Source organism: Vollenhovia emeryi, unplaced genomic scaffold (assembly GCF_000949405.1).
Source record: "Vollenhovia emeryi isolate VEMERY1.0 unplaced genomic scaffold, V.emery_V1.0 DF939131.1, whole genome shotgun sequence".
Taxonomy (NCBI): domain Eukaryota; kingdom Metazoa; phylum Arthropoda; class Insecta; order Hymenoptera; family Formicidae; genus Vollenhovia; species Vollenhovia emeryi.
In genome coordinates this window covers 1,947,154-1,962,061 of record NW_011967235.1, presented here as the reverse complement: position 1 = coordinate 1,962,061, position 14,908 = coordinate 1,947,154, and the positions used below count along the sequence as shown (strand labels likewise).

The 14,908-nt window shown below is 41.6% G+C and overlaps 1 protein-coding gene across 1 annotated transcript in view; it reads left to right on the top strand.

Moving 5' to 3' along the window:
- LOC105568156 (sestrin homolog) overlaps positions 1-14,908 on the top strand; it is a 193,659-nt gene that overhangs the window by 55,694 nt on the left and 123,057 nt on the right. Inside the window, exon 6 of the mRNA XM_012023585.1 lies at positions 5,474-5,503. Within this exon, the coding sequence (XP_011878975.1) occupies positions 5,474-5,503 (30 nt within the window). The remainder of the gene's footprint in view (positions 1-5,473; positions 5,504-14,908) is intronic.

The window sequence follows — 14,908 nt, the reverse complement described above, 5'->3', positions numbered from 1 at the left end:
TAGATTCACGTGTATTACGCATGCAGCAGATTTACCCCGCTAAATTATATCTCTATCGAGCATTATTTTCTCTCACGATATATCCAAGTGATCGATTTAAAGCTAGATGTACAACAGTCTGCAGTTTGTGCGTTATGTAAGACATTCCACCAAAATATGCCTCATCAAGTTTGCATTAAGGAAACGATGTCTCGAAAATTTCCAACTAACTTATCAATAGCAGCAGTTGACGTCAATAGCAGCAAGACGAAGTTGTCGAGACTTTGAACTCTCGGAGGATACTCCGTCCACCGTTCTCCAAAGAAACGCCTGATGAGCTGTCGTTAAAGAATGCCGGCAGTAATCGCGTCTGTAACGTAATCGCTCGTCGAACATCTGATCGTTCGTGCATCGCGAATATTCGTCGTAAGCTGGCACCGTTACATTATGTAGCGATGGCACTCTCGTACCTTGCACCAGTATCGGATACTTACGATATAACAGTCTCGAGCGCGAGAAATAGATTCTTTTAGAGATGACGTCGACGCGACAATAAAACCGTCGTACCGTTACGCGACTTAAGTATGCGGATTCTCGTGCTGCTTTTATTTTCAAGTAATATTGTCGGTAAAGTACGCTGTATCCTACACAATTCGCGTCGTCGTTTGGATGTTGCTTGTGAGAAGGTGCCACATTATTACTGAAATTTATAAAATCTCTCCACGCGCGATACCTACTTGTCTCTTTTTCGAATGAAATTTTACAAAATAATATTCTCTTTCGAACGAATGTTACTTCGGTAATCTCGCAGCATCATTTCTATAATCTTTTTAATTATAATGAATTTTACGTTGGATAAGAAGTTTACACGAATTTATTTAAATGTTAACTACTTTCATTTAATTTTGAATATAATACACGTTATATATATCTAAATTTTTTAAATATCAACAAATTAGTGTACCGGCTTTCACTCGACATATGTGCACTTCTCTCTTTTACTAGTGTGCTACCAGCAAGGGATTTGAAGTTTGCGGCCGAACTTCCCTTTGCAAATCCGTCTAGGCTTTTCATATTTCTCTGGTTTCTTGCACGCTATTGCCGGTATTGGTCCGGGGACCATCACCGTTATATGAACGTCTTCCGTTTGTCGGTGGCCGTAAATTCGTTACGCGTGGTCTTGCGTGCTCGCGCGAATTTACGTCCGTCGGTCGGTGCGACTCTTGAAACGTACCTCGAGTTCTACTTTACGGACCGGAAAGATGGATGAGAGCTTCGCGGGAGGCGAGTTGAAATAAATTTCGACGAGACGAGAGAGGCTCGCGGTAAATTTTTTCGTTCGGCAAGACCGAGAGAACGAACCTCAAAGGAAGAGCCAGTTTCTACCGGCTTACATGTGCGGGCAACTTGCTCTCTGTCTCTCTCGCTCACTCGTGCAAAGAGTATCGGCGAATGCTGAAACGAAGGAGGTTCTGCTCCGAAAGAGGCTGGTAATACTAAAGAGACTCTCCCTCCAACTCGTCTCCTTAACCTGCAACGGTACTGCACTTCGTGCAATTTCACGGAAGACTACAACCGCTCGTCGAGATTTTGGATATTTAATCGACAATGCTGTTCGAAAATGTCGAAATAAGAGAGAAATTCGCGACGAGCGTAACGATTATAAGCCAGTGGATACACGTTCAGAAATAATTGTCACATAATTATTATAATTTGACGAAATAGAAGTAAAATAATTCATACAATTGGAGGATTCAATAATATGTATATGTAAAATAATGCGATTAGTATTGTATTTTCGACGTTGTCGGTCTCTTTCGTTAATTATCGCGTTGGTATTCGGCAGCTGGCGCGAAATTATTGAAAGACGTACAATATAATTTACCATTCGACTCGTTTAAAGGTGCATTTATTCCCGAATAACCGTCTAGTACTATCTTTGCAACATTAACTCGTAAAATATTCTGCAGACGAAATACTTCATATCGTATCGCTCGAAATTGTTCGTTGCCATTTACAACGGTAGAGGTGTAAAGATGCAGTTACTTGGCCATAACGCGACCAGCGGAGGTGCTAAATTTTCCAAGCTTGCGAGTAAAAGTATTCTTGGAACGAGTAAAGATATCGAGGAAATTTTCAAATTGCGAGATAATGGTCGCGAGATAAAATACACAAGGACGCTAATTTTATCAAGTAGTCGTGAAAAGGCGAGTCTAATCGATGGATTACTCAACATTACGGCGCTGTATAGCGCGGCGGACAGAGTCGGTCTTTTTTTTTCTCTCCACGTTGTGCGGACGCACGGGCAAAAATTCTGTTCGGCGAAATAGTGCCGGTAAATCAAAGTTTATTCGTCGCGTAAATCGCACGCGTGGTAAAGTGCTGTCGTCAAGCGGCCGACAATGCTGTTGCAACAAATTGTGTGCGCATACGAGATTTCGGCGTAAACCGTGTATATAAGCGCGATTATGCATAGGATGCCATAGACCGCGAGAATGCATAATCAACAACGTGCTATTTGTTTATGTTTCTAATAAAACGCAAACAAGATAGAGCCATTATTTCCGCGTCAGCGGCTTGTTATTCGTTGCAAATTATTCTCGAAGAGAATTGTTACGGAAACTCCACGAATATACACTTGATCATTTATCTGAATACATCTTCGCTTAATTATTACGTCTATATTAAATATATGACATCTGCGGTATATTTTTTAATAATCCTTTTTAGAATTGTTCTAAAATATTTGATTATTAAATATAATTTTATAAATTTCGTTGTGATTGATATAGTGAGTTTTATTGGAAACTAGACAGTGTTAAAGATGATCGACCTACAGTTTTTTTACGGGTTTTATTTTAAGACGCGCCCTCTTTCGACTTATTTTCCAGAATAGAGCCGTATTCATTGATAGATATTATCCGGGAACAGACCGTGCAAGACGCATGCACACACAATTACCTACTTACGGTTCATTAAACTATTTCCCAATCTTCAATCTCGCGCACACGATGGCATGCGAAGACGTGTGGAAATGGATCACAGTAGACCGACAATGGCGAGCGCTCAGTCGATCGGAAGCGTGCAAAAATCTCAGCAAAGATCTTGGTAATATATTACATTACGCGTGTTCACCGTGCAAACTGAATAATTATGAAACTGCAAATTATAATTTCATAAAACTACGATATTTTATAATTACGTGATTACACAAATTATTAAAATTTTATAAGAAAAATATGTGAGTTCGGTTAAAGCTCAATTTTCCGTTAACGCAATAATTTGACGAGATTAAGAAAAGTCGGTCTTGTTTTCCAAAAAATTGCAATTAATCAAATCGATAAGAGGTAGATGCAATGTTTCATATTTGAAATATTGCTCGGTTTACCTTCCCCTGACCGAATTATTCGGCGTGTCGTATCTCGTATATAATCTGGATCTTATGAATAAATATAAGACATTCGCGCGTCTCGCCCACCGCAATCCGGGATACGACTGTCGTGGTGCCGTAGCGAGAAGATATATGGACTGTAGAAAAATTTCGCATCGCCCCGCGCCGCGTTGAATCGTTAACGAATCCGTCGCGCAACGCCCACGCTCGCGAATGTCTTAATGAAGGCAATCCAATTAGTATGCGCGGACAATGGAAGAGATCACGGGAGGCACGAATCTCTTCCGGATCCTGGGTCCCTTTCGTTCCCGCCCTCCCCTCCCGCGACTTGCATTCTCAGCGTTCCCCGTCGTACGAAATATGCGCATGCTTTATAGGGCCGATGAAATGTGTGAATTTAATTTCTCGGTGCTGCGGGCGCATAAATATGCATCGCGCGGCGCCGACGACGCTCCTTCCCCGCGCTCTGATTTATGCGCGATTACACATTTACTGGAGCGGCGACGGATTCCGCTGACCGTCCTCGGTCAGCGGTTTCGATATTGTCCGGATGGACGAGAGGAGGCGGCATAAAAGGACCGCCGAGAACTTTAATCGATAGCCGAGCTCTCTCGATAATCCGATCCACCGGCCGGATCAATTCATCCCGCGGCATCCGCACTTCAATATGAATCCCGGACCACGGTTATTTTATCCCATAGAGTAAGGAATTAGCGGTGGCCCGGTCTTCCGGTATAGAAAGGTGCCGGAAGAATTTTTATATTATAAGATTAATTGTCGTCACACGCATTGATTAACTGTTTCCATTTTAAAGTAAATCATTAATTGTAATATACACACATTTTTTTAGCTGATCGAAAAACGAGGAACGTTCGTTATATATTTTTAATCTTTTGTAAAACTATTGTGTTTCCATCTATCATATTAAATGTAATGGATTAGTCTTTATTTTATTTTTGCGACCTTTTTGTAGCTCGTTCTATTATCGGCTTTTTCCTATATGATTTTGTAAAAACGCGAGCCTGTTTGATTACTTATTTATTAAATTCTTCTTTTTTATCGCGTTAGGTATGTTACATTGACAAAATTACATTGGATTGAGGAAAAAGGGAGAGAGAGAGAGAGCAGTCTGATTATTTTAAGTATTTGTTTCGATTCCTTTTAAAGCTCTCTCGTGAGCTCCCGTTCAACGGTGCGGGATAAATTCGGCGATATTAATTTTTCTCGTTCCCCGCGACATGTACTCGCATTTTATATTACGTGTCAGATAAATCGATTTCCGCAGAAAATGTTATGTAGGGCCCCGGCGTGTGCATCCTTTTCTCTTTCGGAGCACGTACGGACGACCATGAAAGTTAATCAAGCAGTCCGACGCATCGGGTATTAAATTAATCCCAACACGTTGTGTGCAGAGCTCGCGAGAATGTAACCAGCCGCGACGGCTGATTGATACAAATTGGCATCAATTTCCTTCAATTTGCGAGGGATCTCACAATTTTACGACGCTAGGCGGCATCTGCCGACGTTGCCGGGCGCCTCGCCGGCGGCGGCCAAAGCGTTTTCCCTCTCGTACACGCGCGGATCGATGTTGACTGGCTGTGTCGTCGGTAAAGCCGGAGATATCATTTCGAAATGACTTGGGTAGGTGGCGTATGAGCCGCCTCTTTTCTCGACGTCCTCCCGCGAGGGTCCCTCTCTGGGTTCGACATTTATATTGTATATCGGTCTTATTATGAATTGTTAATTGTTATTTCGAGTATTGTACTTTTGCTGCATCAATCGACAATGTTGCATCTGGTTGTGAGATTAAGCATCCTATCTGGTTTTGCACTAATTAACATTTAATTAAAAATGATAATTTTTGGCTTTACATTAATTAAAATTTAATATCTTGAGCTCGTTAATTTTAATAACACGCCTCGTCGACCGGTGAGATAATTCTTCCTTCTGATATCGCGATTGTTGGACGCGAAATTATTTAACGCGGCTAATAATTTGATTTCGCTCTGACTCGAATTTCAAATACGTCGATTCAAATATAAATTACGTTTGTATATTATAATTTTCCTAATTTACTGATACAATTTGTGTTTTCTTTTTCAGCTGCCGGATCTGAACAACCTCGACGAAAAGGTGAGTCCACAATAAAGATGGCATTCTAACAACACACAAATTTTTACAAGAGATATATACATGTAATCCTCGTGAAATGTAGCAAAATCAATCGCAGCATATATTTCCGTATAAATCTCAAGTCTGTACGTACAATAATTGCTGTCGGCACGCGTGATCGATGAGTTTAGAAAAAGCTCTACGTACTGATGACAATGATTCGATAGGCGACAACCGTACTGCGTCAAGTATAGACCGCGCGGTTTAAATATAGACAAAGAGAAACGTTTTTACAGATACATAAAAATTACAACGTTAATTTTGCACGGAAAATTGCATTCCTACGTGACTATTATCATAAAGTGGCGAGTCAACGCGATGCAGGTAATGAGAATGCAAAAAGTTCTAACGACTCCGACTTATCTACCGTTTACCTTATCATCTTTCTATTTTTGCGCCGTTAATAACGCCTCGAATTAACGCGATATTAGGTCTTAGCTCTTCGATCTTCGTAATTTTTATGTTACGCTGACGTACCTCGACTTATTAGAAAACTTACTGTACATAATAACTCGTATCTGATCGATCAGTTAATGTTGGGTTTGGAGCTATGCTCCATTACTTTTTTTTTTTATCGAAGGTTTTTACAGAGGCACCTGACATTGTTTCAGTACATTACGGATTACTATCACGTGCGTTGTTACTTGTGCATTGAATTTTAAAATAGTCTTGAGGATTATTACTTATAGATTATTATAAATTTTATCAGTCGAAACTAATCTCTATCTTTGTTTAAAAAATTAAGGAAAAAGTGGAAAGAGAAACGATGGTAGATGATATCAATGCAAAAGTAATCAATCCGCGTCTCGAGAATGGTAAAATATCAAGCCGCGCAACCTATTGTTGCTCTTCTCTTCCCGAGTTCATTTTTCTTCGGGCGGATTCTTCGGATCTTCCCGTGCCTTCATTTATATTGAATTTTTACGTAAAACGAGATTCGCGAAAGAATGTACCGCAGAGTCACGTTCGCAGTTGCGAATATCCGAGGAATGTCAGTCATCTCGTGTCGGCGATAGGGCCACCTGTTCCGAGGAATTGTATACGGGCGTTTGCGAGGAACGTCACGTAATAGCTGTCCTAATTACATGCTATCATATCGATTTATTAGGTCATCGTTATACATATATGCCCTGATGATAAAGAATCGGTTCTAGGTATGTTTCCTTTTATATACATGCCGATAACTTGACACACACTTGCTTCATTCTTCTTGATGCAGTAATGGGCAATTAAAATCGCATTACAGAAATAGCTTAATTTCGCGTGTCATTATTCTTGATCGGTGATAGGCAACCACGTGAAATCCCACACGGAGAGAATTTTCTTTTAAAATTTGCCCTGAAAATCATAGTACAACGTGGCATTTTGAAGAACTTTATGAGAGTTTGAAATTATACCGTAGCTTTTACAATGTATGGCAAAATTTCAAAAAACTTTCATAAACTTGTTCAAAACGCCATGCTGTCCCACGATCACACGATTTTCAGAGTAAACTTTAAGGGAAAATTCTTTCCGCGTAGAAATCGGGAAAACAACAAGGCACTACGTCAAAATCTAAGTTAATCACCGTCAATTAAATTTTTCCTTCTCCTCGTACTCTTTCTCAGTTCTGATGGGACCGTCGCCGCTCCTCCGCGTAATCGTCATTACGGCGTTGTTGCGTAATTCAGCTCGAAGAACGATTCTCTTCAATTTTACCGCGGCATCGCTCATTATCCAATTTCAGCGGTCGTCGAACTTCTCGCCGTCGAAAATTGCACGCGTTTATTCATCCGTTCCGGCATACGAGGCCCAATTTTCACATGCTGGCACGTGGGTTTATATTTGGACTCGGATCAGCAGGGGGGAAAGGGTGGAGGGGGGCGGGGAGGGAAGGGGTTCCGTTCACGTTCGAGTCGAATACGAGAATCACGTGTGCGTAATTCCGCGTGTTCTGGTTACGACCTTCGTGCGATCATATTGCTACCGCGCGTCCGCACCAGGTAGCATAATCGACTGTACTCTCCTTTGACATGCAAATGACGCCGTGCAACATTCAAATTGTAGCCCGTGTTCCGGCATAGCTGCACACTGACTTTTGCACTGTACCGCAAGCACGGTGCGTTACGCGGCGATAAAGCGGCTTTATTAGATTGCATTTCGTAGTCGCGTGTTGCCGGATCCCGGAGTGGAAAAGGGGAAATAATGATCCGTACACCTTTGTTACACGAGAGAATGAACGGCAGGAGTAATTCGTAAGTAAAACGCTAATTTTCCTCCCGTGACACATGTACATAATTCACGTTCGCAGATTAGACTGAATACGACGTAACTATAAATAGCTGAACGAAATTAGTGGTGAACGAAGTCTCTCGTTATCGTCGGGTATAACAACGATAATTCAATTTGAGTACTTAAAACTATATCATCTAATATGAATAAACTCGCGATTAAAAGCAATCTCCGCCACTTATCGTCTATTTACTTAAGCAGTGTATCGGATATAATTTAGACGCTCTGTCAACAGACTGCGCGTAGACTACGGCGGATATCGGGTATAATTAATATACATTTGCATACGTATATGTACACATATATGTATATAATATATGCCTGTGATTAAATCGAGTGTCATTAGCGCTCAGTTAGCGTCCGGGGTGAACATTCTATTGGTGTCCGCCGCGTGCTGCTCGCATGTGACTGTTGCATTTGCAGGTGTAAAGTGTCGTCGGCCAATGAGGTCGTCGATCGTTCACCGTCCGATCGAGTATTTTCACGCGTATCTAACTCTGGATGGTGTAACACGTTGTCTCGGCGACATCGGGGTTAACAAGATAATACCGCTAAGAAGATACACACAAAGAAATTAAGATCACAGTTACAGTTGCTAAGAAATCGCATTTTACTCTTAAAAAGAAAACCAGAAAACGTACATTGAGAAAAATGTCCGATTAAATTGTATAACACATTCGATGAAAAATATGATCGGTTTTTCGATAAAATTTCATCGGTAACTGCATTTCATCAGTTATAAACATAATTTAATCGGAAAAATTAACCATCGGAAACACTTTCATTGGTTTATCCCTTGGAAGTTTTTCTCAGTGTAGACTTGAAACTTCATATATTGTTAATTATAGAAAATTCAATAATTTTTAATGTAACAATTAGTTTTTCCCATTAATTGCCGATAAAGTGAAAAATGTGATCGATTTTTCGATAAAATTTCATCATTTTATCGGAAACATTAACCATCGGAAACACTATTTAATTGGCTTACCCGATGGAAATTTTTCTCTGTGTAGACTTGAAGCTTCATATGTATATTGCTAATTATAGAAAATTCAATAATTTGTAATGCAGCAATTAATTTTTGTCCATTAATCGCCGATAAATTGAAAAATATGATCGATTTTTCGATAAAATTTCATCGATAACTGCATTTCATCTTTTCATTGGAAAACATAATCGGGGAAAATTAACCATCGGAAATACTATTTAAGTGGTTTATCCAATGGAAATTTTTCTCTGTGTAGATTTGAAGCTTTATATATTGCTAATTATAGTAAATTCAATAATTTTAATATCTAATGCAGCAATAAATTTTTTTTCAATTAATCGCCCACAAATTGCTAAGTGAAGATGTCGGGTTGCACCGTCGTCCTATCGCATTATCTCTCGTCTCTTATATAAATAGTTCCAAGCACACGTATCCTAATAGCGTGACACTCTCGAGCGAGTGTCGCTAGATGCGGTTATTCACTTTTATGCACACAAAGTCGTTATAGAAGTTTGAGGAAAACAGGCCACGCGTACTTCGTACGCTTTGCATGTATATACAAACTGTAGTTTCCTAATGTACTTCTAATGTTCTTGTGCAAACGGTTATTTCTAACAGCGCGAACGACAAGTCAACACTTTTAGCGCAGGTAGTCGTGACAATGGCACGGCATTTAAATCATTGTACAAACTACTATTATCTACCATCGCACGATTGCTTGCATAATTAATTTAAATTCTTTTATCATTAATACATTGGAATTGCACGACGCAGATATTAAGTTTTGAATGTTAAAAACACAAGTGGTTTTTCCGCGAGCGGAGGTAAACAATGTTGGGCGGGAATAGCTACACTCGCGATTACGTAACGATATGTTTTTGCGATCGCGAGCTGGCGAAGCAAAATTGCTACTTGACGGGGAGACCGGTTCTGAACTCTCGAACTCGGAATCGGTTCGAACTGGCTGCCGGCTCGGAAGCCATTATGCCGATCTGATGTCACTGTGAGAATAATTTTAATCCTCGTTACGCAATGATTTGTTTTCAAGCGCGAGCTTCGGATCGCTACATCGGCTACATGACACGAAGAGTGGGGGCACTTCCGAGCTCGGAATCGGTTCTTAATCGATTTCTATCCTTACCGAGTTAGAAGACCGCACCTCGCTGACTAACGCTGTTTCAACGTCGGATTTAATGCCTATGCGGTAATAACTTTACTCGGCGTTGCGCAACGATTTGTTTTCGTGCCTGGGGTGGAATTGCTTGCTGTTTAAGAAAAGAGAGAGATATACCGGTTCGCGATACGCGCGGCGCGTTCGCTTGGCCGGTAGGTGCCTTTTAGAAGTTGAGAAAATATCTGTGTCACTCGTGACGATCGGTCGCCGCCGTTGAGCTTGCCAGATACTCGGTTGTAAACAGGATGGAATTCGCATGCATATTCAAGTTAACGCGTGCGCGACGACGACGACGACGATGACGACGGCGACGAGAGTATCGAGGTCGCGGGCTTAATTTTCGCCCGGGGATTTCAGGCCGCGAGAGTAAAAGCACTCGCGCGTTTTTCGGTGAAAGTGCGGACCGGTGGGCTCTTCGCAGCGTCGATCAATTGGGTTAACGACTCCTCGAGTAGACGCACTCATCATTCCGGGCACGGGCTCGAAGTTGCGCGATTAACCGGGATGATTATGACAGCGGAGAAAACATCCTCTCGCCGAAGTAATACCCGATCAAATTGATGCTCATTATTCTTTAACGATCTCACGATGACATGCGAGTGGTCGTAATTAGACGTATCACATTTTCCGTAATCGTATCGTAACATCGTGATATTACTATCGTCTTCGATAATGATACCATTCATATACATATAGTTAGTATTCAATGAACATCCGGTCGTCTTTCTTATACAATATAATTATTATATTTATATTACAATTTTTTTCTCAAGCGTTACGCAGTTTATACATTCCTTATGTCGTTTGGATTACTCGCTATTTAAATGGCTATCATTTTTCAAGGACTTTGAGAATTGTGACAATTAAATTGAAGGAAGGATAAAAAGAAAGAGTGACGTTGCTTGAAAACAAGATAATGTCGTTGTTTGCTTGCAACGTTGTTAGCGCATTTTTTTTTTAATTAAAAGATCCATGAAAGTGGCACTTGTAACTGACGTTTGAAATGATTTACATAAAATGTGTGTCATCAGAAACGGCCGTCCCCGTCTAGCGTAGCGGATAATCATTAATACACGGAGAGTACGGCTTCCGCTAGTAGTTGTCGAAATGCGAAACTCGACCGTCATCGTGCATCTGTCGTCCGCCAGCGATGTCTGCTTTGAAATTCCCAAACTCGCTTTCGCGTATTATGTGCAAATTTCGCGCGCATCACCACGAGCATACACGAGGAACGCTCGTCTTCGGCGTCCGTTTACAACACCATCATTTACAATTTGTGGTTGTGCTCGCTAGAGCGAACTGACATATGACTCGCGTACACACGCGTGTGCGCACAACAATTTCCGTACCATCTCTTTCTCTCTCAAGAAACGACAGTTTTTACTTGTTGCAACATCCGAGACCCCTTTTCCTTTTTCGGACGAATCGATTCGTTCACATCGATTTAATTTACAGTCGAAATCGGAAGCGATTTTCAGTGCGCGTTATTTTTCTTTTTTGCAAAATGAATAATCGAAGAAATGTTACGTACAATCAAACGTAACTTTCTTAATTCTTGCACTCGAATTGTCTAGTCACACAGGTTTTCGGAACGCTATGTCACTAGTTCCTCGCGAGAGCTTTTACGCGAAATTTAATATTACGGTAACGCGATATTTCGCGACACGAATAATATCACATCAGGGATTCTCGACTCACGTTACGTCGGCGATTAGCGTCCCTGAACGACGCTGTACGTACGTACGTTAATTCTCTAGTAACCGGCGTACGTATGCGTCACATACGCACACACGCGCGGGACGTATATGGTCGAGCTTGATAAACAACAGTGGTTGCCAAATCGCGGCTATTAATAAATGGAAAATCATTTGCGTAATGAAACGCGCGTTCGACCGGGCTGACGTTTCGCAGTGCGGACGCGATTCTCACAAATGTCGCGTTCGATATCGCATTGGATCATTTATTTCGGCGGGGCTCCGCGTAGAAACTACTGATCGACTAACCGGGGCATTGAGCAGAACCATTAATTTCTCGTGACACGTTCGAATAATCCGGAAAAATGTTTATCTGCAACGACAGCCACGGCGGATTCGATAACGCCCAGTTTCGGTAATTAGTGCTTGAGGAACTTCCGATAATGCATTGCAAGCTCTCTTTCTCAAATCTGACTTCTCGACTGTTCGAATATTACGTCTGCGGATTCTCCTCGAGCGACAGCTTGTCGATGAGAGGCAACGTTGCGTAGAAGAGAATCATTAATTTCTCGTGATACACTCTGAAGCGTGAGCTTAAAGTAGCGTTTTATCGCGAACGGCAGCCGTAACAGATACGATTACGTTTAAGATTCGCTAATTGGCACTTCAAGGGCTTGATAATGCGTTACGGTAATCTATGAGCCTCACTTCTCACCTTCAGTGTTCTTTGAATATTTAAATTTGCCCCGCTATATAAGGAAAGTAAATATTTGCAGATAACTATCTTAATTAAAATGTGCTTTTGATTGATGAGCCTCGCGGTTCGCGAATTTCAGTAATTTACATAAACCACTATACGCACACGATTGCATCCCTCATTGAGCATCGAGTGCCAAATTTTTCAATCAACGGCGATGAATTAAATTACTCGTATCCAATTCTTGTGCGTAAATGAAATCTCCGTACGGTTTAATGAATTCGCAGAAACGTTGATGGGTCAAGGAGTCAAAAAAACAATTTTTTTTGGCGAAAAAAGCTGATAGTTTCCAATATCGGACAAGATGTTGTGGCTGCGACTGCAAATGGGTTAACGCGATAATTTAATATAAAGCTTCCCGGCCGGTCGTTAACCTCCCGAGTACATAAAGAGCTAGAGGTAAAGTATAGGTACTCTATGTTGTACCCTCGGCTACAATGACGTGTATCGCGCGTCACTGCGCATACCTGAAAACGATAATTTGCCGTGACGCGCAATGTGCGTCACTGCAGCGGAGAAAAATCTGTGCGTTATGCTCATTTGCGATATCGGCGCGTCCCCGCCGATACTCGCGTTACGTTCGAATGGGAATGATAATTTTATTCTTACAAATTCAGGACTCGGCTGCACTCGTTGCCGCATCCCCACCCTCGGAAATCAACGAGCACTCACGAGAATTCTTATCTGTCATTTGTACATTCTCTGTGCGTGCGAGCGAGGAAACCTATTTTCAGCTAAGGGATGTAATAAGCACGCTCTGATTGCTCTAATTACTGTATGCACACAGCCGTACAGGATTCGTGATTCCGCCTTGCGTGCCTTTTTGTTCGGGCGGTGCGGGGTTTAACGATTACGCGCGCATGAACGGAAAGCCGAATCCCGAATCAAAAGCAGTGGATTTAAATAAAGCCGCCGATTGATCCTCCTGGATAAACGTCATTAAGCTGACGGCGACAAATGTGGGGTCGTCGGGATTGCGTTCAATTAACATTTCTCCGTAATCCACGGCAGGAACGCCGTTTGTCCATTAATAAATACGCTCGAATCGCCTCGCGTAACCGCTCGATAGATAAATAATGTAACCGATGCGGGTTACGAGATCGAAGCTGCGATCGGGCGACGCGTGTATATGTGTGTGTGTGTCTGTGTGTGTGCGTGCGTGTCTGTGTTATGTATACCGTGAACACGTGGCGTGGTTCTGTGTGATTTACATATAGCAATTAACCCTTTGCGGTCGTGGCGTTTGCAACGGCGGGGATTTATGTGCCGGAGGGGCACATTGCGAGAGACTTGCAAATCAAAGGGCAAGTGCCTCTCGCACGGTGAACGCGTCTACAGGGGACCGATCGATTACCCGTGACATCCTTTCGGACGTCTCCATATAAGCGCGTACGCTAATTGACCGAATTTTTATTACATTTTACTGACTTCAGGAGGCATGGAGAGTCCTATGTTCAACCACACTTGTTTCAATTTTAACTGCTATCTGATAGATGCTTTTGTATGATATTTATCAAACCGGTTTCTTACTCGTGTATTTCATTATTGTCTTGATCAATTTCTGACGCGAGTAGATAACAATAAATTAATAATAATGACAGAATTTACTATTCCCTTTCTATAAAAGAAATGTTAACAGCGCGAATGTCATTAATATCGAACAGTTGAGGCCTCTTTTCCGCGATGCCGATTAGTTTTCTCGAAGCGCGGTGTGCTTCACTTCTCTTTTAGATTCATAGTAAATGAAGATTTGCGATTTAGAAATATACATTTGCATACACCAACTATTGAGGTAAAATCAACAACGATTTTTGTTTCGAAACATTTTCTCGGTTGACGGGAATTAGTCGTTAATTTACTCAATACGAATAAGTCCGCAGAATGGTACGCAAAACGTAGTAACAGTTACGGCACAAAGTAATGTAAATATTCAGTACAGAATTTTCGTAGGCGGGCCAACGAATTCTCAACGTTTCTTTGTTGTTTTTCTCTCGGCGCGGTGACGTACGATGTTTTTGCGTGCCATCGGTACCTGAAGGTCGCTTGCGCTATCACTCGCTCGCCGAACGTCGAGCCGGCAAGCAGTGGCGCGAATCGCTCCGCGCGTGGTATTACTTTTGCGTTATCGGTTTCCAAGACTCGATTGCGATGAATGCAGGGATAAAACGCTATTGATTTGCACACCTTTATTAGTAACAAGTAACGTTTCTATACTTTCCGTACACATAGATATTTCACGAGACTAACTCATCTAAAATATGAAGGTAAACTGTGGTACTTTGTCGCGTAAACATCTCGTTTACGCACCGCGTTTTTAATTATCTGTCGATTTCGTGTAATCTGTTCCATTTTCGGGAAAAAAGAGAAATTTGTACGACTTCGCTCTGTCGTTCTTCGCAACTCGAACGGCCGGGAAGTAAAGAAAGTCGCTTATTGCACGTCGTTACATTATTTCTTTGCCGCAGATTATGCTTCCGATGCT